Consider the following 22,515-nt stretch of genomic DNA (forward strand, 5'->3'; position numbering starts at 1 on the left):
CCCTGGCCGAGGAAGGGGCTTTGGGCTCGGGAGAAGGGGCGACCCGGACGGCTTCCGTTTTGGAGAGCGGATGGAGCCGGCACCCTGGAGGGCCTTTCTGGACAGCGGGGCTGGACGCCGAGGGGGAGACGGCTGGCTCCCCCGGCTGGCTTTGGAGAGGGCTGTCCTGCACCTGCGGGGCGGCCGGCCCGGCAGACGCAGCCAGAGGCGCCTCACTACTTCCCCGCAAGGACCAGCCGCTCAGCCACCCTGCCAGCCTCGTTCCGAGTAAGTCAGAGAGCGAGCCAGGGCCGTGCCACCCTCCCCTGTGTCTGCCCAGAACGGCTCTGGAGAAACATGGGCACCGCCCAGGCCAACGCTTTAGTTTCTCCCCGTAAACAATAGAGCGAAGTGCTCTCCAGGAGTCGGGCGGCGGGCCACGGGGAAGGTGTAATTACATGAGCTTCCATCACAGTGAAGGAAAGAGACAAAGGGATTTTTTTTAAAGCCGGCAGGCACCAAAGAATATATTAAATACGGCATCAAAACCTCACGGGACCGGGGAGGTCGGGGGGGGGGGGCTGCTTCTGTGAGAAACTTCAGAGACCTCTGACCTGAGTCCAGAATGGCCTCAGCCCGGAGCCTCCAGGTCACAGATGTGCCCACACCCACCCCTGGGACACGTTGACAAGAGACACGGCGTGGGGCTGGACCACACTCCAGGCGGCCCGAGGGCAAGGAGATGGCCAGGCTTCCGATAAACGCTCTGTCTTCTTAAAACCAGAAACGTCAGACTCCCTTAACGCCCCGGTGCCGCAGCCCGCCACGGCCACTGCTAAAGGTGAGGGCGAGGTCAGAGGTCAGCCGCAACGGCCAGGATGCCGGCAGGGGTGTGTCTGGTGTCCCCGTCTGGCCCGCCGGGCCACCTGTCCTCACGACAACAGGGACAGGAGAAGGAGCTGCCTGGACGCCCTTCCGCCAACCTCCAGCTGTAAGGAGCTGACCGGTGGAGGCCAGGCCCCCACCCCTTCTCGGGTGCTTTTGCAGCTGAAGTCACCGCACAACTGGGGAGGAAATGGGGGTGCCCCCTGGTTTGCCGTTGGAGAGCGTGCGTCTCTAGGAGCTGCGCGCTCGGAGGGGAGGTTGGCCACACGGGACCACCGTGGCGCCCATGGTGCCCCCCAGGGTGCCCACGGCGTCCTGTGTGCGTGTTGTGACGTGTTTACATGTGACCCTGGAAGCCGGCACCTGCGGTCTGCACGGAGACGTATTCTGCACTGGGGCCTGCAGGGCTCCCCCCAGATAGGGCCCCCCCAGGCCAGCCCGAGTCCCCCCGCACCGCCAGTACTCACGGTCTCGCCTCTCTGTCCGGGGTGTCCCGGGAGCCCGTCCTTGCCTGGGGGGCCCTGAGGAGGAAGCAGAGGACAGAGTCTCCTTCCGTCCTGAGAGGCTCATGCCCTCGGGACTTAACGCCACCCAGGGAGCAAAACCATCACTTCGTTTCTAGGGTAACCACCGCATCAGTCCCGGTGACGAAGTACCAATGGGAGCCTCGCACCCGCCAGAGGGCTGCCCTGCGGTCACCTTCACCTCCCAGGAGAGAAACCGAGGCAGGGAGCTGTCACCAGCTCCCTAAGGCCCACCAGCAGGGGGCGCCAGCGGACGGGCCCCCAGGTCCGCCCAGGCTGGAAGTCAGCCCCTTCCTAACCACTGCCCTCAGGCATGCCCCGCCGGCAGAACCTCCCCTTGGCTGATGTCCCCTCCTGCCAGAGGGGGGTTGGAGACACGCGCCACGCCTGTCGTGAGTGGGACTGCTGTCCCCGACCCCGGGGCCTGCAGTGGGGGGACCTCACTCGGAAAGAGTGTGTTTGCTTGTGTCATCCAGCCAAGATTGGGGGGGGCCCTACATCCAGTGACTGGCGTCCCCACCCGGAGGTGGGACCTGACCCTGAGAGGCCACCTGCAGACGGAGGCAGAGGTCAGGGCAGCGTGTCTGCGAGCCGAGGACGGGGCGCACACCAGCAGCTGGGATGGGGGCGGGGCTCGGAGTCCCACCTGCCTCGGGAGGAGCCAGCCCTGCCGGCCCGGATGTCGGCCCTCCGGCCGCTGACTGAGAGAGGGGGCCTTTCCTCCCGTGCCGTGGCTGGCTGTGGTGCTTTGCAGCAGCAGCCCAGGCCCCTCACGAGGGACCCAGCTAGAGAACGCGGCCGACCGAAGGGGAGAGCGGCCCGTGCTCCCCAGGGTGCGCTGGCTCCCCAGCACGGGAGGGTCAGGCGGTGACCGCAGCCCCGCCTCCCTGCTGGCCCACCCCCCACCCCGAGGAGGCTGCATGGGCCCCAGGAGCCGATGAGCATCTCCAGAAAAGCCCGACGTCGGGGGAGCCAAACCAGGAAAGCGCGTCACTTACAGGGGGGCCCTTGGGCCCAGGAAATCCGGTGGGTCCTTGGGGTCCGTTGGGTCCCTGGGGACAGAGAATGGCCAGTTTGAGGGCAGTCCCCGGCCACGTCCGCCAGAGTCCTTGCTCTGAGCGCAGGCCCGGCCCCCTTGACGTCAGCCCCTCCCTCCCCAGAGCGCAGGGGGAGGGCCGGTCAGGGGCCCGGGGCAGCCAGGTCACAGGGCACAGCCCCCTGGGCCACATGGCACGGAGGACCTGGGTTCCCAGTGTCCCAGCCGCCTCCACATGCCCAGGCCAGGGGGCCAACCCCCAAGACAAGACCTGACTCCCACCCGCACAGCTGCCACTGCTCCCCCTCCAGACTCGGGGGAGACCTCCCCGCTTGGGTAGGGCCCCTCTGCCCTGCCTGCCCCACAGGAAAAGGCAGCGGCGCTTACCCGTTCACCCGGAGGGCCGGCCGGGCCGTCCCCTCCCGAGTTGCCCTAGAGGGAGGGAGAGAGGGAGGAAAGCTTGTGGTTGGTACTGTCACTGCTTCTGATGGGGACTCTGGCCCCACTGCCCGTGCCCTGCTGTCGGTGCGTGGGTCCCCGCTCTCGGCACGGCGGGCGCACTGCGGCCTCCAGGTGGGTGTGTCCGGGCAGCGAGGGGACAGGCCGGCTGGGATCTCAGCCCAACGAGAGGCCCCTCTCCGTGGCGGGAAGGCGCTCTGGGACTATGTATGTCCAGGACAGGACGAGCCCTGGCGTGGCCGAGGTCCCTTCCACACTGACCATTGGGAGCTGGTGTCCACCCCTCGGCCGCGGCAGCAAGAACTTTCTTTAGATTTCCGGGCCAAGCTCTCAGCAGCTCTCCAACCCACTTCCAGGGAAAGAACGAGGCCTCCCCACCAGAGCCGGATGGGGCATCTGTCCGAGCCCCAGCCCACCCCGGCCTCACCTCAGCCCCACCCTCCGGTCTGACCCAGCCCGCCCACCGGCTGCTGGAGGTGACCGGCTCCCCCTTAAGTCCCCCAAGAATCCCTCCTCCTTCCCCTGACTCATGGGCAAAAGGCCCGGATGGCCCTCGTTGCCCCCTGTGGGCAGCAGGGGCGGGGGGGGGGGGAACGTACCTTGGGGCCGGGCTTCCCGGTGATGCCCCGGGGGCCTCTCTCACCCCTCGGGCCCTGGGCAGAGGGGAAGAGGAAGGTCAGCTCGCACCCCTCAGACTCCCAGAGCCCGCCTCCCCCGCGCCCGGGGCGCCCCCTGCAGTGTGCCCGCGATTCTGGGCCGGCCCCGAACCCAGGGGGAGGTTACCGTTGGGCCTCGCTGCCCCCGTGGTCCCGGCTTCCCCGGCGTGCCCTAGAATCAGAAAAGGCGGGGGCCGGTCAGTCCCTGCCTGTCACCGCCGGCACGGCGGAAACTCTCCTGGTTCGTGGACAGACACCTTGAAACCAGAGACCAGGACGGACCCCCACTTTATCTTTGTTTTCATGGGAGAGTTTTGGGGAGGGGGGACTCAGGGCGCCCTCGGCTCGCTGAAATCCGGTTTTCTCCCTGCGGTCCGCTGGATGCTTACCGCCCTTCTCCGCTTTCTCCCCTGGAAGCTTCAGTCCCCACCCCCCGCCTCCCTCCTCGCCACGCTCTCGCCGGGGGTGGGGAGTCATTATTGCGAGAAAAGAGAGGGAAGCCAACCGCTTCATACATAATTTACTCCGGCTACAGTTACGAATATTAGCCATTAAATTTTCAGCAGGGCTGCAGCCCAGCCGACGGGCGACGCGACCCATAAATCCTACACCCGGGGCCGCGTGCTCCTCTCCCGACAGCCCGAGGCTCCTCTGTCGTTGTCTGGCATTTCCCGATCCACAGCCCCACACCGAGGCTGTTTCCTCCCGAAGCAGCAGCAGCGCGAGGGCCGGTCGCCGCCACGGGCCGTGGCACGGGGAGGCGTGGGCTGGCCGGGGCCCCGATCTCTGCCGCTTCCCCAGCCCTTTTCTGGACTCGTCTTCCGGTTTCCCACGGCCAAACTGGAGGAGGGGCCGCCTGCTCACGGCCCCCCGACGTCTCCTCTCACCGCCCCCCCTCCGCTTGCGTCTGGAACCAGCCCCCTTGCTAGTGTCCCACTTTGAAAGCAACCGAGCCCCAGCTGGTGTGGCTCAGCAGACTGAGCGCCGGCCTGTGAACCAAAGGTTTGCCGGTTTGATTCCCAGTCCGGGCACAGGCCTTGGTTTCGGTCCAGGTCCCCAGTAGGGGGCGCACGAGAGGCAACCACACATGGATGTTTCTCTTCTTTCTCCCTCCCTTCCCCTCTCTCTAAAGTCTTTAAAAGTTTTTTTTTTAAATAATAAAATAAAACTTTGTGATTATGACGTATGTGGCTTCCTAACAATGCCAGAGCCTTTGGCTTCAGATAAACGTTTGCACAGAAAGTTGACAAGGTGCCTGCGTCCTCCCTGGGTGGACTTCACACGGGGACCAGCCGAGACTCCCTGACGTCTGCCGGTGCGCGGCTCCCACCCGCCACCCTTAGCTGCCGCCACCGTGGCCCAGGCTGGTTTAACGAGACTCGTGGTTCCGCCCTACACCCCCAGGTGCGAGGCTCGGGGAGCCAGAGGGTCCCGGCCACGACTCCCGCCAGGCTCCCAGGCGGCCCCTTGCTCCTCCGTCTTCTCCGTGAACGAACCCAAACCAAAGAGTTTTGGTCCCGGCGACTGACGCCATTGGACGAGGAGCCATGACCCCCAGCCCCTGCCTGGGGGCGCCCGCCCCCCGACTCACACAGCCCCAGACGCGGCCTGGCTCCAGCGAGAAGCCGCAGGCGGGTGAGAGAACCCTCCCGGTGGCCAGAGGGGACGCGACGGGGGAGTGGGGGGGCTCTTCCCAGGCAGGGCCGCTGGGGCCGCGAGGTGATGGGTGGCCAGGCGGCTCACATCACGTCACGCCAGCTGCACGGGGACACTCAGGCCCCTGGTGTTTTTCCCGCTGGACCCACGGTCCGCCGTCCCGGAACCTGCGCCTCGCAGCCCGCGGGGGGGGGCGGGGGGGGGGCCAACAGGATCCCCCGCGCAGCGGCCAGCCGGCTCTGCCTGCTGGGCGTCTGGTGCGGGCGGGGCAGCACGTCTGCGTGACCCAGGACTTGGGGTCGGCCTCGGGCCGCCGTCCGGCTCGTCCCCGAAGACGGAGCCTTGCTGGGCGCTGGAGGCCGGCCGGGCATCTGTCCCGACCCGAGTCTGCTCCCCGGGGCCTCGGGGGCCGGCCGGGTGGGGGTCGGGCCCCAGTCCCTCAGCGCCTTCCCCACAGCCCCCACCCGAACTCCCCAGGGAGGCCCCTCTGGGGCTCTCCGGGGGGGCGTCTGAAAGGCGGCGGGCACCTTCCATGTCGGGGGCGGTGGTGAGTCCCGGGCCCCGCCCCCTGCCGCCGGCCCCGCCCCCTGCCGCGGGCCCCGCCCTGGGCTCCGTCCCTCTGCCGCTCAGCCAGCCCCCTTCTAGTACGGGGCGAGGACCCAGGGAATGGGAATGTGGCGCACCCCGGGGTGCTCGGCGGGGGCAGCTCGCCAGTGACCGAAGGGAAGCCTCCAGAACTTGGACGGCAGCGCTGGGGAGCCACACGGTGAAGGAAAGAGAACCCCCTTCTCCTTCCTTTTAAACCCAGCCCCGAGAAGCCACCCAGGAGAAAGCAGCAGCCGGGCGGGTGGGCTGCCATCCTGCGGCGCTGCGGACCCACTGTGCGTGTAGGGGGGAGTGCCATGCGCACAGGCCCTCGCCTGCTGCCCCGCCCCCACCCTGGCCCCAGGCTGGCGGGGTCGTCCCGCTTAGTGTGCCGGCCACCACCGGAGTGCGGTCACTGCTCCGGAGAGAGGGCAGCGCGGGCAGCCCCAGAGGGAGAGACCCCAGGGCCCGGGGGAAGTGCCCGCCGACCCTCAGGGCAGCAGAGCGTGCCGCCACCGCGGCCGGGACGTCCTTACCCGGCCTCCCTTCTCGCCGTTGGCGCCGGGAAATCCAGGAAATCCAATAGAGCCCTGGAAGAGGAGATGGGGGGGAAGAAGTGTGAGCGGTGGGCTGGGGGTGGGTTCTGCTCGGCGGGCTGGGGTGGGGGGGCCTGTTACAGGGCATACACAGCCTCAGACATGGCCTCCTCTGCCCCCCATCCACCATCCATCCACCATCCACCATCCATCCCCCATCCACCACCCACCACACACCATCCATCCATCCACCACCCACTGTCCATCCACCATCCACCCACTGTCCATCCACCACCCACCCACCATCCTTCCACCCACCCACCATCCACCATCCACCCACCATCCATCCATCCACCACCCACTGTCCATCCACCATCCACCCACTGTCCATCCACCACCCACCCACCATCCTTCCACCCACCCACCATCCACCATCCACCCACCATCCATCCATCCACCACCCACTGTCCATCCACCACCCACTGTCCATCCACCACCCACCCACCATCCTTCCACCCACCCACCATCCACCATCCACCCACCATCCATCCATCCACCACCCACTGTCCATCCACCATCCACCCACTGTCCATCCACCACCCACCCACCATCCTTCCACCCACCCACCATCCACCATCCACCCACCGTCCATCCACCACCCACCCACCATCCACCATCCACCCACCACCCACCGTCCATCCACCCCCACCCACCACCCCCTTCACGAACAGACCCTCAGCATCTCAAAGACCCCACATCTGAAAACTGAAGGGGAGCCCCACCCACGTCCCCCTTTCTCTGTCTCTCCAGCCACCCTCCCCCACACAGCCGTGTCTCTGAGTCGCTGGTGCTGTGGGAGAGACGGGGTCGTTTACATCGGAGACTGGAGACGAGGTGTGACCCCCACACGGAGGGCGCGCTGTCACCGCCCCATTGCCACGTCCGGCGGCGTGCCCGGCACAGCCCTAAGTGCAGCCCGGTGGCTCGTACAGTCCGAAGTGACCGCGAACTCGGGCACCGACCAGCAGCTCACGGTGTGATTCTGGACCCCCCCCCACGTGGTACCCGTGGGCAGACGGGGGACCTAGGGCCCGCAATCCCGCGGTTCCCAAAGCCCGACGGGGCTGCTTCCCCACAGCAGGCAGACTGTGCGTGGGAGATGTTTCCTCTCCCACTCACGGCCAACGGCCTTCAAGTCTCCGGGGGGCGGAGCCGGGACGGGCTCAGCCACAAGTCAGCCACAAGTCCCGCCACCATGGCCCTGAGCGGGCCGCAGGCCCCGAGACCCCGGGGGGCGGGCCCCTTGCTCTGAGAGGCTCAACTGGCTGCCCCGTGAACACAGAAGGTGACTTGGAGGGCAGCCCTGGGGGACAGGGGTCAGGGGACAGGGGTCGGGGCACAGGGCGGGGAGGGGCCGGGGTGTCCCATCGGGAGTTACCTTTGGCCCTTGTCGTCCTGGGTAGCCGGGCAGCCCCGGGACTCCGAGCTTCCCCTGGGGAGAGAAAAGGGGCCGCGTGACAGGGCCGCACGCATTTCTGGGTCCCCGAGGCCCTGCCTGCCCGCCTGGGTGGTCCCTCCCATACCCCCGCTGTCTCCGAAGCCCAAGGGGCCCGAGACAAGGGTGTGAATCAAATCGAGGGTGAGACGTGGCTTCACCCTGTGGTGAAGTAGTTCTAGTCCTGGGGTGAGACGGAGTATTTGGGGGCGCTCAGGGGCCCGTTCCCGGTGGGGTGGGGGTGGGGGCACAGGGCTCCCCACCGGGACAGCATGTCGGTGGCGGGTGGACAGGCTCAGACCCTGGGCTCTGCAGCTCCCAGAGGAGAAGCCCTTCCCAGGGACTGGCAAGGCGCCCCCAAGGGCCACACTTGGGACAAGAAAGGGGCTGACCTGTCACCAAGTTTGGGGGGGCCTGGTGGCGGCGGGAGTGTCAGGGTGAAGCACACGGGACAGGGACCCACGTTGGGAACCACCGCACCCCAGGCACAGGGGCTCAGCCTGGCAGGGTTGCTGGCCTGGACGCCCGGGGCCATCGGGAGCGGTCTGTCCCCGGGAAGGGACCGAGCCCCTGTGTCTCGTACCTTCTCCCCGGAGGGTCCCAGAGGACCAGGGTCGCCATTCGGACCTCCACGACCCTTGGGGCCTTCGGGGCCGTCTTCCCCTCGGGGGCCAGGTGGGCCGATCTCCCCCTGCAGGGCAGAGAAGGGAAGGTGAGGGGGACGCCGAGGTGCCCACGGTCACCGCTGCTCCGGGAGCGAGGGCAGGGTCCCAGCCTCCCCCTGGGGCCACGCGGCCGGCTCGGCCCTCGGGCCCCGCAAGCAGACGCAGCCTCCTCCTGCAGCAAACCACAGGGCCCTGCGCAGGGCCGCGCTGCATCCCGCCCGCATAGGGCTGGCCGGCTGCTGGCCCTGGGCCCGGCCCACACACTGCCACTGCCCAGGTACCCTCCCACCCTCTGGGAAAGGAGTGCCTCTTGGAAGTAACTTCGTTTAGCAACCAGAGCCCTGAAATGCTACCTCCCCCTTTCCGGGGGTGCCTTCCCTTCCTTTGGGGAGCCTTCCCTTCCCCAAAGCCCAGGGGGCTCTGCAGTGGACGGCGGCCCAGGGCCAGGTACTTCCTGTGCACAGCTCGGCCCATGGCAGACCCTAAGAGGCCTCCCAGAGACCGAGGGGCCTCGTCCCGCTGCCCCAGGTCACAGACGGGCAGCCTCGGGGCCCAGCGAGGCCCCCAGCAGAGCCCATGTCCGGCCTGAGGGCCCACCCCGACCTCCAGGCCTGCCGGCCCCTCCTCTGGTCGCCAGTGCTCCGGAGCCCAGCGCGAGGTCACAGAACATGGGGCAGTGTGTGTGGGGTCCTCACCCTAAAACACAACTAGGACATGTTTGGGGGCCATGGTGCTCCAAGGGCCGGGCAGGGACCCCCAGACCTCGTGAGTGCGGGCAGCCTGCTCCCTCTCTCCCGGGCACCTCACTCGAGTGAAACGAGTTGCTCTACAGTCCGGAGTACTGGTCCCCGCTGACCACCAGGGCAGGGCCAAGACACAGGGAGAGGGGAGGGGACCACATGTTGGCCCCGAGTGACCAGGAGGGTAGTGCCAGGTGAGGAGGGGACAGAGAGCCAGACCTCTGGGCTCCCGGGGGTCCCTGCCTGTGGAGAAGCCGCCCTGTGGCCCCAAACGCCCAGCCCCCTGCCCAGAACACTCACCCGGTCGCCCTTGATGCCCATGTCTCCTTTAAAGCCGGGAAAGCCGTCTTCCCCCTGGACGCGGGGGGGAGAGAGAGAGAGAGGTGGTGGGTGGGCCTTGGTCGAGACAGAGAACCCACCTCCCCAATAGCTTCCCCACTCCGCACGCTGCTCCCATGCCCCAGCCCAGAGCCTCCGGGCCACACGGGACACGCTGGGGAGAGGGCCAGGGGGCGGCTTTCTGAGGTGGACAAGCCTGGTTGTGTCCAGCCAGCCACCAGGCCCGCAGTGCCCAGCCCGGTGCAGCGGCTCAGCAGCAGCAGCTGCAGCCCAGAGACGCGGCCCCTCCCCACCACCACCTCCCAGGGCCCCTGGGGACGGAGCACGAACCGTCCTGGCCAGGAGGTGTCCCCACGCCACCCAACCCCACGTCTCTCCAGCAGCCCTGTCTCTGGCTAAGGGGCAAATGTGACAGGACGGACGTGGGCTCTGGGAAGCCAGCTGCACCAGGACAAAGTCCCAGGGCCAGTGGCAGGGGGGTTCAGGGGCCGGAGCCTGTGAGTGGTCCCAGGGCAGGGGCAGGGGCAGGGGCAGGGCCGGGGCCCGCCCGCGGGGCTCTGTGGGGAGAGCAGCGTCCGGGGGTGGGTGCGGCCCCGGCTCCCCGCTCCCCGAGCCTCCCGGGACAAGGGCGGCTCCTTGGGAAGCTGTGCCTGGGGTTCCGCCAGGCTCGGGGGCTCTGGAGGGAGCTGAGAGCCTGTGTGTTTCGGGGGGAGTGGGCTTCTCCCACAAAGCCGCCCACTGAGAGCAGAGACTGGGCAGGGTGGCCCGAGGACGCCCCGGCCAGCGCACAGACGGCCCGGCTGCTGCGCCAGACCGGTGCAGCGTGGCACTGGGTGGGCCACCTCGGGGACAGGCACGGCGGGTGCCGCGGGCAGGGAGCCTGCCTGACTCAGCCACAGCCCAGGGCCTGGTGCCCCACCCCCGCCGCCCGGCTCTGCTGCGGCCTGGAGGCTGCGGGGGTGGGGGGCGGGGGGTGCTGTGGGCTGCCTCCGGCCGGGGATGTGACCTTGGGCAGGGGCACAAAGCCCCAGACCCCCGCCCCCCAGGGGGCATACCCATGGCTCCAAGGGCCTGTCCCCCTCCACTGGCCGTCATCCCTTTGCAGACGGCGTGTCCCCCAGGGTGGCATCCGTCCCCTCCGTACTCAGGGGTGACACCCACGCCAGCTGATGCCTAGGAGTGCAGCGGGGGCTAGGCCGGGCCACCGCGGGGTGGGGGTGGGGAGGGAGGGACACTCACCTTCTCGCCCTTGGTGCCCTTCAGACCCCGGATGCCGTCCGCCCCCTACACAGACAAAAAGGGGGTGAGCGCTCACGCTGAGGAGCCCTCATGGGCCTGGGCCCCAGCCCCAGGTGCCAAGGTGAGCCGCGCGCTCAGCAGCTGACGGGGAGCCCCCATGCCCCGCCCTCAGCAGGAAAGGCTCAGCCGGCTGGCGGGCGGCCTCCTGGCCCCACGCCCACCCATGTGCCGGCCCTTCTGGACCGGCCTCCATGGGCCCCTGTCTGTCCGGGGCCTGCGCAGCACGGACGTGAGGCCTGAGCTCTGGCCTCCTGGTCCCCCGGTTCCTGGTCGGTGGCCTCTGACAACCTCCCCAGCTCCTGTGAGCCCCAGTTCCCTCAGCAGGAATGTGGGGGCAATGCCGACAGCGCCCCGTGGGTGCTGGTGGGAGGGGCCCCTCCAAAGCGCTGGGACTGTGCTCAGGGCACACGGTGGGCGCTCGGGACACAGCAGCGAGGGGCCGTCCGCTCACTTTCCATCACTTGCACCCTCGCCGTTGTTGACGTGTGGCAACCCCGTGCACCGTTGTTACACGCCAACCCCCACAACGGTCACCATCAGTGCCATCAGCTCAGGGCACACGTGGTCTCCGGGCTGAACGGGAACCTGAAGGCGGGGCAGGTCCTCCTGCCCCCAACTCACGGGGCCGGGCCTCACCTGGGCCCGAGGCTCAGCCCCCAGGGAGTTAGGTAGCCGCCCCCCCACCCGACCTCCCAGCAGGGGACAGATGCCGCCAGCCGCCTGCCAGGAGCTTTCCCGGGCCACCTGCCCACGGGGCCCCAGAGAGAGGCTGGCCTCCCGGTTCCGTCCTCTGGCTGATGCTGCAGCCGGGACGGTGGGCGGCCTCCCAGGCGCTCGGGCTCCCCGCCGCCCTCTGGTGGCGGGAACTGGGAGCGACTGTGCCGTTCTGAGCCTCTTTGCATGGAGAGTGACGGACCCAGACAGACAGATGGACACTGAGTAGAGCCGGCCTCCGCAGGGGGCCACTGGGGACCCCACCGGCGGCCTGGGCTCTGTCCGTCCCGGCAACAAGAAGCTTCCGGAAGGAGGGGAGGCGTGCGTGTGGCCACCCCGAGACCCTAGAGCGTGGGGCCTCCAGCACCGGCTCCCCACCGCCTCGCCAGGAGGGCGCCCTGCCCACGCCCTGCTGAGGACAGCAGGGCAGGACGGAGAACCTCGAGAGCCCTCCCGACCCGAAGTTCTGCCGTGTTCTGGCCCGTGTGAGAGGCCGGGGCCGGGGGACCGGCCGGGCAGGGTCCCTCGGCGCCGGCACTGCGGATGCCGGGGCTAGGTCACTCCTCGTCAGGGGCTGCCCTGCGCACGGTCCCCAGACGAGAGGTGCAGTACAATGAGTGTCCCTGGCCTCTACCTATTCGATGATAGAGCCCCCCAAAACTGCAACTGTCAGACGTGCCCACAGGTGTCCCCCCGGCTGAGAACCCCTGGACCAGCACGCCCAGGACAGCCCTGGTGGCTCACACTGGGGCGGCGAGACACAGGGGCCAGCGCCACCTAGTGGATGAGACAGCCCAGGGGGGACAGGGCTCCACCTGCGGCCCGGGGCAGGGGCACAGCCAGGGTCTCCGCCCTGGGTCCTGAGGGCGGCATGGATTTCGGGGTCGTTTGGGGCAAGTCACAGAAACTGAGGTCCCCTGCCCCACCGGGCAGCTGTGCACCACAAGTGCTTCTTGAAAGGCCAGAGCACCTGGCTGGTGTGGCTCAGTGGTTGAGTGACAGCCTGCCAATCAAAGGGTCGCTGGTTCAATTCCCAGTCAGGGCACATGCCTGGGGTACAGGCCAGGTCCCCAGTAGGGGCCACATGAGAGGCAACCACACACTGATGTTTCTCTCCCTCTCCTTCTCCTTCCCTTCCCCTCGTTAAAAAATAAATAAATAAAACCTTAAAAAAAGAAAAACAAGGACAGAGCACCTGAACTCTGCAGTGGGGCGCCCAGGAGCTCAGGGTGTGCCAGCCCCTCTCGCTAAACCATTTTTTTAATGTAAATCCTCATTATTTTCCTTCACGTCGAGTTAAGCCATCTTGAAGGAAAGGTTCCCCACCGGCTTTCCCAGAGCTGCAGAGTCACCTAAGGTTGGAGGCGGGGCGCAGGCCCGTCCTGGGAGGAGAAGCCCTTCCCCGAGCATGTTCCCGGGCACCTGCCTCTCCGGCCACACGTGCCCAGCGTGTCCCGAGGGCGGCCTGGCCTGACCGGCGAGTGGCCACAGCCCGCGGCTGGGAGCGGGCACTGCGCCACTGGGCCCGGCGGGGTCTGCCTTCAGGACGTTGTCGGAGCCCCGTGCCCAGGTCACGCGACCCCTGGAGCCTCTCCGCGGCAGAAACATGGGTGTGAGTGAACGGACATCTCCCACGGATACCTCCCATGGACGCGCCCCCCGCCCGGGCCTGCCAGGTGTGGCCCAGGGGCCGGCTCTCACTCTGCGGGTGGTAGCGGCCCAGCCGGGACAGGACGGAGCCTCCCCCAGGAGAGAATGCCGGGCTCTGCCCCGCAGCTGAGGCCCTGGCCGGCGGGGGCCGCGGAGCAGCAGGAAGCTCGGCGGAGAAAGACAGTAAAAGCAGCAGGGCCCTGGCTGGGGTGGCTCAGTGGACTGGGCGCCAGCCTGCAATCCACAGGGTCGCCGGTTCAATTCCCGGTCAGGGCACGTGCCTGGGTTTCAGGCCAGGTCCCCAGTAGGGGGCGCTCGAGGGGCAACCACACATGGATGCTTCTCTCTCTCTCTGTCTCACTCCCTCTACCTCTCTAAAAATAAACAAAATCTTTACAAAAAAGTCAGCAGGAGGCACCGTCCCGCCATCCAGGCCCTGCCCTTCCTGGCTCCCCAGCTACTCCCTGCCCTGCTCAGGCCCAGGGACGGGGACCGGTGTCCCTCAGGCAGACTGGGCAGGGGCCAGGTCCTGCTCCCGGCCAGGTGCGCCCTGCGCCACGGCCCCAACCCCGACCTGCACGCAGACCCGCAGTGGCAGCAGCCTCACCTTAACTCCTCGAGGGCCAGGGTAGCCGAGGGGGCCCTGGGGGCCAGGCGGACCCTGAAACCAAGGGGAAACACCATCAGCTCCTGCTTCTCGGCAGGGGGGCGGGGGGGGCCCGTTTCGTCCAGTCCCCTCCAGGTCCTCGCCCACCAGTGGGAAGCTCGCCTTCCACCGGCAAAGCCCCCTCCTGCCACGAGCAGACGGGCCCCCCAGAGGAGACACAGGGCCAAGCCCCACGGTCACGCACACACGCCCCGAGCTGCAGCGGGGGCTCCGGTCTCTCCCTGGGGAGGACGGCGTGGCCCAGCTCCGGGCAGGCCAGGTGGTGCTGGGACTCGGAGGGGCCGTGCTGCGGTTAAAGACACGCTCTGCCGGCCCAGGGGCCTCGGAGCTGGACGGGTCAGCTCCCGGCCGGCCACCCAAAGAAGGGGTGTCCTTGCCGGCCCAAGGGCCTTCCTTACGGACCACTGCCCAGGGCTCCCGGGGCAGGTGTGGGCCCGAGGGGCCGGGAGCAGGGAGGGAGGCAGCCGTGACTTTTGCCACAAACAGCACAGTGGGCGGGCTCCCGGCTGCTCGGGAGACCCCAACGGCTCGAACCCCCCACGTTCCGGGGCCCGGACACGCACGCCGGCGGGTCGGGAGGAGCCTTGGCCCGGAGCCTGCACGGTCACCAGTTTCTGCCTGGTCAAGGTCGGGCTGCACCCACACCCCTCTGTGCAGAAGCCGAGCCTGGGGTGGGGCCCAGGACCTAAGGGGCCAGGAGGACCGGGCTCCCTGGGGAACGACCCCACGGCACAGCCGTCAGGGACAGGGCGCGGCTGCACTGGCTGGTCACGTCTTCGGGGGGTGGGGGGGTGTCCTGGAGCAGAGGGGCCGACAGCTCCGAGGCCTGTCTCGCGGGAGGGGCTGCACCCACCTGGGTTCCTTTCTCTCCGGGGGGGCCTTCTTTGCCGGGGTGGCCCTGTCGGGAAAGAGAGGCCAGGGTCAGTCGGTGCCCCGCGGACATGCGTCACCTCCCCTGCGGCGGCCCCGCGGTGGCGGGGGCGGGGGGCCGGGGTGCCGCCCGGCTCCCTCCCGCCCACAGACAACAGCAGGCAGCCCTGGACGTCAGGAGCGCGACCGCTGAGCCCGGCTCGATCCCTCCCAGCCTCTTGGCCCGAGTGAGGCCCACAGCCCCTGACCCTCGGCCGCCTCTCTCGCACGGGGGGCATCGTGCCGGGCCCTGGCGACGGCCGGGGTCGACTGTGGAGGGGGCGGTGTCTGCGGGTCAGACCTGCCCCGAACTGCGGGTCAGCGGGGACAGTGTGACAAAGGCACTAGCTCAAGGTCACCTGGCAAAACGAGTCTAAGGCCGAGCCAGACCACAGAGCGGGGCCAGGTCCCTGGGTCCCCCGCTTCTGGCCCAGCGGTTGGGGTGTTTGCATCTGCAGATCGGGGTGCCCATGTTGGTGGGGAGGGGGGGACACAGGCCGGTGCTCAGGCTCCTTCTACTTTTCGTTTCCGTGTGCCCAGGCTCGACGCCACTGTGCCCAGCTGACCGTGACGTCCCAGCATGTGGGGGGCGCCAGGGGTGCTTTGTGGGGGGTGTGCCTGGGGGGCCTGGGGCGCCAGCCTGTGGGGGGACAGGACGCGGGCAGGGCCACACCTGCTTCTCCAGCCCGGAGGGGACGCTCCGGCTGCCCCGCCCTCCAGAAACGAGGCTCGTGGCGCCAGCACCTCAAGGTGGTGGGCTGGCCCCCGGCGGCGCCCCGGAGAGGGTGTCCCACTTGGGAGTGGCCGGGAGGGAGCGGAGTCCTGCCCCCTTCTCTGCCCCATGGGTTCTGGGGGGCCTTTACCCCTGTTCCCACGGACCACGGACACTTTCCTGTTCCGGAACTGAGAGGGCAGTGGTAGTCACACCCCAGGGTCCCAGCGACACATGGGGCACAGACCCCCTGTTGCGGCCCCTCCAGGGGCGAGGTCCTCACTTCGGGGGTGGGCGGGGCCAACGGTGTGCCCGTTGCGGGCAGCCATGGAACAATGGCCGTGGTTTGACTGCAGGCCCGACTTCCTCACACGCAGAGTGGGGGGCTCTCGGTGGGGGGGGCACCCACTCACTTGTCCGAAAGGCTCGGACAGAAAGGACCGGAAAGAAACCTGCCCAAGGAGGAGGGTGGTCGCCACCCCGCCCCCCGCCCCGGCACAAAAGCCCGGCCGGCGCCCCCCCTCCGTGCTGGTGCGCCCGCCCCCGCTGTTCCGTGGAGAGTGCTGCCCTGATCTCGGAGAGCTAACACAGCTGCAAGTGTCTGTACTGGATACTTTCCCGATTAAAGGGCGGCACAGGCTCTGTGCACACAACCAGGCGAACGTGAAGAAAAGCAGAGTCTTCCCGAAGCGCCGCTCCCACCGGGCAGAGGCTCACTGGGAGGCGGCCCCCGGGCCCCTTGCTGCGCAGATGCCGCAGAATGGGGCCCTGTGGTCCAGTGTCCCTGTGACGTCGCACAGCGGCCCATTCTCCTGCCACTAGGCACTGCCCGCTGGGGTCCCCCCCACTGGCTCCGGAAGGCTCCTTTGAGGACAGCCCCTTCCCGGTCCCCCCCACGAGCCGGCCAGGGCTCACGGCTGACCATGCGTCCCTGCACCCCACTCCGGTGGCTCTGAAACACCTCGGACTACTTGCAGGGGTTCACCCGCCTTCCCTTCTTTCCTCAGCCGAAGCCGCAGCCAAAGCGAGACCACCCGGGCCGGGGGCAGGGGGAACCTCAGAGCCCTCTCTGGGCCGACCGGCCACGCACCACTCCGGGCCGACCGGCCAGGCACCACTCCGGGAAGGAGAGGGTTGCAGGCATTTTCCTCTGGGTCCGCGCCCCACGCCGGCTGTGCCCGGGCTGCCTGCGGGGGCCCCCCTTGTCCTTTGACCTTCGTGTTAAGCCCCCCACCCCGGGGCTGAGCGAGCACGGGGTTCGCGCCAGCTGGCAGGAGCCCGCATTTCGAAGTCCACGCGCCGGCGGACGGCCCCGGAGGGCACCTGCTCAGCGAGGTCAGCCGGAGAGAGACGAGCACCGAGTGGGCGCACCTGCGCGTGGGACCTGAACGACAGACGCGGACGCGCGGAGCACAGACAGACACAGAGGACAGACGGACGGCGGCCGGAGGGTCGGGGGTCAGGGGGCGGGGCGACAAAGGCGGTGACAGCACGGTCAGGGGGACGGAAGGTCCCGCACAGGGGACAGAGCCCACAATGCTGGGAGGACTCCGCCGGGGCCCAGTGGGGGTGGGTGATGGCGATGTCGGGGGGACGCTCTGAAAATCATGTGCACATCGAACCACCGTGCTGTGCGCCGGGCACCAACACAGCACTGAACGTTGGTTGTGACCGAAAAGCCAGGAAAATGAAGAATGAAGCTGCACCCTTGTTTTGGGAGGAGCCATGGAGTGCACGAGGAGGGTGGCCGGCTGGTCCCCCGCCCCCCCCCGCAGAGTCTGAGAGGCCACAGCGACCCCCGGGGACCCCAGTGCGTGTGAGGTTTCCACGTGGGGAGGGTTCTCCTGGGGGTAGTGAGGTCGGGGAGCAGGGTTCGGGTGTCCTTCCCGCAGGGCCGCAGGCCCGCGGCCGCCCAGCGGACACCCTGCAGGAAGCACCCCACTGGCGTGAAACGCCGCAGGAGGCGGGCGGAAAACGCGGCTGCCCGCCCCTGCCCCCAGTGGTCTGATCCCGGGGACGCGGGATCGGGGAGGGTTTTCGCCTGGCTGTCATTTCCCTTATTCCCCTAACTTCCCACGACGCAACGTGCTCCTTTATAATTAGAAAATGCAATTAAGCGCCAGTGGAAAGGAAATGCATGGCATGTTGCAAAATGCTCGTGACTTTATATCCAAGCTCCCAGCAGCCCCCACGTGGCAGCTCCCACAGGGACAGAGGCGGCTGGGACCCACTGGCCCAGGTCCGGAGGGGACGAGACGGGACAAGATGGGACCGGCGGGGCCCGGTGGCGCTCCGCCGTGCACACACACGGAGCCCGGGGGCCGTGCACTCCACCGACTCGAGGAAGGAATTGTCGACGTGGTTAAAGGTCCTCGCTCAGCTCTGGTGGTGTTACTAAAACAAGGAAGCGCTCCGTGTCGGGAACAGTTAGCTTGGCAAGTCCTGTTCTCTGAGGCAGGCTGTCCACGCACCACCAACTGAACACTCCAAAAAACACCCCAAACCCACGGCGGCCGAGAAAGGACAGGCGGGGGCGGAGAGCCCGCTGCCCCCCCCCCCCCCCCCCCCCGCCCCCGCCCCAGGCTCCGGGCGCCGCCCCTCCCGCCCGCCCCCTCGCCGGTCGGATCTGTCACTGACACGCTATTTCCAGGCGGCGCCGGATTTGGCTCCACAGCTGTGCACTCCCACACGGCAGATGCGTGTGCTCGTCCCCCCTTTCTCCGCGTGTGAGCCCTAAAAATACACCGGCCCACGCAGCCCTTCCCTTCAAACACCGGCACACACAGCTGCCCTGGGGCCCGGCCCGTGCACCCTGAAAAGTAACCGGTGTGCCCATTCATGCTGCCGCCGCCACTCTCCCACGGAAGCACGTTCCGGAGCCGTCCCCGAGCGACCCTGCCCCAGCGCGTCGCTGGGTCCTCGCCACAGCAGGGCCACACACACCCCAGCAGCCCCAGAGCCTGGGTTCCAGCCCCCTTTGCCTGGGGCGGCCCCGGGGCCGGGTGAAGGGGTACTCACCGGGGGTCCGTCAGCGCCGGGCATTCCCGGGAGGCCTGGTTTCCCCAGGGGGCCCTAGAACAAACCAGACTCCGTGAGCAGGCGCCCCGGGGTCCCCGGCTGCCCGGCTGCTCTGCACGCCCCCGAGGTCACTTGTCCACGTTTCTGCTCAAGGAGCATTTGCTGAAAAGGACACTCAGAGGTGCTCCACCCACACTGGCACGGAAGCTTCCAGCACCCGGAGCGCCAGTGAGGCACAGCGTCCAGGGCCTTCGGGTTTGCGACACAAGCGAATGCCCTGGCCAGGTGGAGGGAGGGCCGGCCAGGGGCAGAGGGGACCCCAGGCCCAGAGAGCTGTTGGAACAAGACCCCGGGGGGTCATGCCGCACGGAGAACCACCCCAGAGGGGTCACGCTGCTCATCCCACCCAGGTGTTCTGTCCCCGGCACCTAGGGCTCGGGTGCCAAGGACATATTGAGAGCTGCCAAATTCAGCCAGGGCCAACCACACAGCAAAACGAGATGCCCCGGGAAATCTGCTTCCAGGCAAGCACACGTAGTTCAAGTTCAACCAGGCGCCCGTGAGTTCTTCTGGCATCTGGCAACCCTACTCACGGCTGGAGAACGAGTGAGTGAGTGAGTGAGTGAGTGAATGAGTGAGTGAGTGGATGAGTGAGTAAGTGAATGAGAGAGTGAGTGAATGAGAGAGTGAGTGAATGAGTGAGTGAATGAGTGAGTGAATGAGTGAATGAGTGAGTGGGAGAATGAATGAATGAGTGAATGAGTGAGTGAGAGAATGAATGAGTGAATGAGTGAATGAATGAGTGAGTGAGTGAATGAATGAGTGAGTGGATGAGTGAGTGAGTGGATGAGTGAGTGAGTGAATGAGTGAGTGAGCAAGTGAGCGAGCGAGTGAATGAGTGAACAGGTGAGTGAATGAATGAGTTAATGGGCAAATGAGTGAATGGGCAAGTAATTGAGTGAATGACTGATTGAGTCAATGAGTGAATTTGTCAATCAGTGAATGAGTGAGTGAATGGGCGAGTGAGTGAATGAGTGAATGGGCGAGAGAATGAATGAGTGAATGGGCGAGAGAATGAATGAGTGAATGAGTGAGAGAATGAATGAGTGAATGAGTGAGTGAATGAGTGAGTGAGTGAATGAATGAGTGAGTGGAGTGAGTGAGTGAATGAGTGAGTGAGCAAGTGAGCGAGCGAGTGAATGAGTGAACAGGTGAGTGAATGAATGAATGAGTTAATGGGCGAATGAGTGAATGGGCAAGTAATTGAGTGAATGACTGATTGAGTCAATGAGTGAATTTGTCAATCAGTGAATGAGTGAGTGAATGGGCGAGTGAGTGAATGAGTGAATGGGCGAGTGAGTGAATGAGTGAATGGGCGAGTGAGTGAATGAGTGAATGGGCGAGTGAGTGAATGGCCGAGCGATTGAGTGAATGAATGACTGAGTGAATGAGTGATGAATGAATGAATGAGTGAATGAGTGATAGACAGAGTGAATGAGTGAATTTGTCAATCAGTGAATGAATGAGTGAGCAAGCGAATGAGTGAATGAATGAATGAGTGAGTGAATGACAAAGGTTCGCAACCTCCCCTTGGCCCCTGTGCTCGGTGCTTGGTGCTGAGGGCCCCCCCAGTCCGGGGAGGATAATGCCTCACACCCCAAGCCGCCAATGCCCAGCGCCCCTCCTGGCCTGCAGCGCACCCCACAGACGGGCAGTGGTGCCCCCACACCCAGCTCAGCCCACCTACCTTCTCTCCCGGAGGACCGATGGCTCCCTGGGGGCCGGGAAGACCCTAGAGGGGAAGATAGGGCGGACAGGTCAGAACCGGCCGGCCCCAAACCTCTCCCTGCCGTCACCCACTGTCCCCTGTGCTCTCGTCCGGACACCGCTCCACGTTCTAGGCCAGGCCACCTCCAGGCCGAGGCCGCTCTGGGCCAAGCCAGCTGCATGGGCAGCACTCTGGCGGCTGCTCAGGCCCCAGACACCGGCCTGGAGTCCCCTGCCGCCCGCTGCCCGCTGCCCAGAAGCCCGCCCCCGGCTCACTCACCTGGGCACCGGGATTGCCCTGCTGTCCTGGGGGGCCGGGCTCCCCCTGGGGGCCCTACAGGGGATGAAAGTGGAGGCACTGATGAGGCTCTGGAGAGCAGGCAGGGGTGACCCCACCCCCTTCGTTAGGGGCCCGGGCCCCCCATCCTGGCCCCCTCCCGCCCCCTGAAACCGCTCTCCTGCCCGACGCAAGCGCCACGGAGGCTGCCCAGTGGGAGATGGCGGGCGGCCCCGCTGCCCAGCGCAGAGCCAGGCCACCACCCACAGGGCTCTGCCCTCGGCCCTGAGCACCCCTTGTTTCTGCAATGCGCCCCAACGGCCGCCGGGAAAGCACGTGGAGGGGCTGAGCGGGAGACACCCACTGGGCAGCAAATCCCCAAGCCGCCTGCCCCCCGCCACGCGCAGCCTGCCAGGGCCCTGAGCGCCAACCGACACGGGGCCTGTGGGGGCCGTGTGCTGGCATCACAGCCCCCTGCGCGCTGAGGAAGGGCGCGGCCCTCCGAGGTGGGCTGACGCACGCTCCGGCAGGCGCGGGCAAGCGCCCCACCGTGGGCCTGGGGCTCGGGGCTGTGCCTCCTCCCACACACCCCTGGTTTCCAGGATGACAGACCTCCCGGCCCGGCTGGGAGCACCCCTACTGTGGGGCCAGGTGGTGGGGACCCCGAGACTCACCACATTCCCTTTGGGGCCCGGCTGGCCGTCCATCCCAGTCACGCCCTGCAGGGGGGTGTGGGGGTCAGAGAGGGGGCTGAGTGCCGAGGAACTAACGCTCGGAAGGAACCCCCCCTTGGCATGGGAACCCCCCTTGTGACCCTGCCCGCAATGTGTCACAACCTTGGGGAAGGGGAGGGGCTTCACCCCAAATAAATCCCACAGCCGTGGTCAGCGAGGGGTTTGGGGGGGCTGCCAGGCCCCTCACTGCGTGGGGCAGGCCCGAGCCCTGGGGAAGCAGGACCCAGGGGCTGGGAACAGTGCACAGGCCACGCCTGGCCCCGGGAAGACACCCAACCGGACAGAGCCCCACGGGAACCACGGACTTCTACGTCCTTCCAGAACTTTCCAGAAGCTGCTGGAAGTGCTTTCAAGCAGCAAGGCAATGTGGGGCCCTGGTCACTCTCTGTAGCACCCGGGCTGTGTGCATGAGAGGGGGGGACACTGGGCGAGCCGGTGGGCCCTGGGTCTCCCCCTGCAAACCCACACGGGCCACATGGCTGCAGTCCCGTGGGAGCCTCGGCGCCCGCCGGCCCCTCCAGGGGCGCTGGGCAAGTGTGCCCGGCGGTCAGTCAGTGGCCTGAGCCACAGATGGGCCCCGGGTCTCGAGGGCAGGACGGGGGCAGACGTGCAAACAGGGGACAGGACTTACGGGAGGTCCGGGAGGGCCCGGGGGTCCCTTTGGCCCCAGCAGACCACGCGGCCCCTGAGAGAGGGAAGAGCAAGGAAGAGTGAGGTCCCCGGGCCACGCTCGGCCCCCACTGTGTCCGGGGCCCTGCGGCCACACAGGTCTCCACCTGCCCCAGGAGTGGACCCTGCCACCGGACCCTCCCACCCAGCTCCACGCCCCCAGCCCAGCCCGCCGGTGCACCTGGGCTCCCTGGAATGGCTGGGCGCTCAGACGGGAGGTCAGGGGGCACCCACCCGGCGGGCAGGGAAGGGGGCCTTCCACACTTGCCCGGGGGGGCAGGTTGCCCGCAAGTCCCCGCCAGGGCACAGCTGCGCCGCACTGCCCGGGGCGCCGGGCTCCAGTTCCCGCCTCCAGCGCCCTGGGCCCTCCCTCTGCAGCGCCATGCAACCCCGTCTCTGACACAAGACCCCGCGGGTTCAGGGCGGACAGAGAAACCGGGGCCCTGGGGGGGATGTCGTGACCAAATGCACGAGAGGAAACTCGGACCTCTCTGGGAGGGCCCGAGCGCAGCCCCTGCCCCGTGCGTGTGTGTGGGAACGGCCC

The 22,515-nt window shown here is 67.3% G+C and overlaps 1 protein-coding gene across 1 annotated transcript in view; it reads right to left on the minus strand.

The window, feature by feature from the left end:
* Nucleotides 1–1,227: 1,227 nt before the first annotated feature.
* Nucleotides 1,228–22,515, minus strand: part of LOC114490261 (collagen alpha-1(V) chain-like) — a gene marked incomplete at its 3' end in the record, with an annotated part of 30,359 nt that continues 9,071 nt past the window's right edge. Inside the window, exons 7-23 of the mRNA XM_028504213.2 lie at nucleotides 21,934–21,987; nucleotides 21,243–21,287; nucleotides 20,572–20,625; nucleotides 20,272–20,316; nucleotides 18,525–18,578; nucleotides 14,739–14,783; nucleotides 13,826–13,879; nucleotides 10,795–10,839; nucleotides 9,517–9,570; nucleotides 8,395–8,502; nucleotides 7,755–7,808; nucleotides 6,317–6,370; nucleotides 3,667–3,711; nucleotides 3,483–3,536; nucleotides 2,812–2,856; nucleotides 2,387–2,440; nucleotides 1,228–1,385 (exon numbers count right to left, since the gene is read on the minus strand). Coding sequence (XP_028360014.2) covers nucleotides 1,228–1,385; nucleotides 2,387–2,440; nucleotides 2,812–2,856; nucleotides 3,483–3,536; nucleotides 3,667–3,711; nucleotides 6,317–6,370; nucleotides 7,755–7,808; nucleotides 8,395–8,502; nucleotides 9,517–9,570; nucleotides 10,795–10,839; nucleotides 13,826–13,879; nucleotides 14,739–14,783; nucleotides 18,525–18,578; nucleotides 20,272–20,316; nucleotides 20,572–20,625; nucleotides 21,243–21,287; nucleotides 21,934–21,987 — 1,022 coding nt within the window. The remainder of the gene's footprint in view (nucleotides 1,386–2,386; nucleotides 2,441–2,811; nucleotides 2,857–3,482; nucleotides 3,537–3,666; nucleotides 3,712–6,316; nucleotides 6,371–7,754; nucleotides 7,809–8,394; nucleotides 8,503–9,516; nucleotides 9,571–10,794; nucleotides 10,840–13,825; nucleotides 13,880–14,738; nucleotides 14,784–18,524; nucleotides 18,579–20,271; nucleotides 20,317–20,571; nucleotides 20,626–21,242; nucleotides 21,288–21,933; nucleotides 21,988–22,515) is intronic.

This window comes from Phyllostomus discolor, unplaced genomic scaffold, assembly GCF_004126475.2.
Source record: "Phyllostomus discolor isolate MPI-MPIP mPhyDis1 unplaced genomic scaffold, mPhyDis1.pri.v3 mPhyDis1_scaffold_57, whole genome shotgun sequence".
Lineage (NCBI taxonomy): Eukaryota > Metazoa > Chordata > Mammalia > Chiroptera > Phyllostomidae > Phyllostomus > Phyllostomus discolor.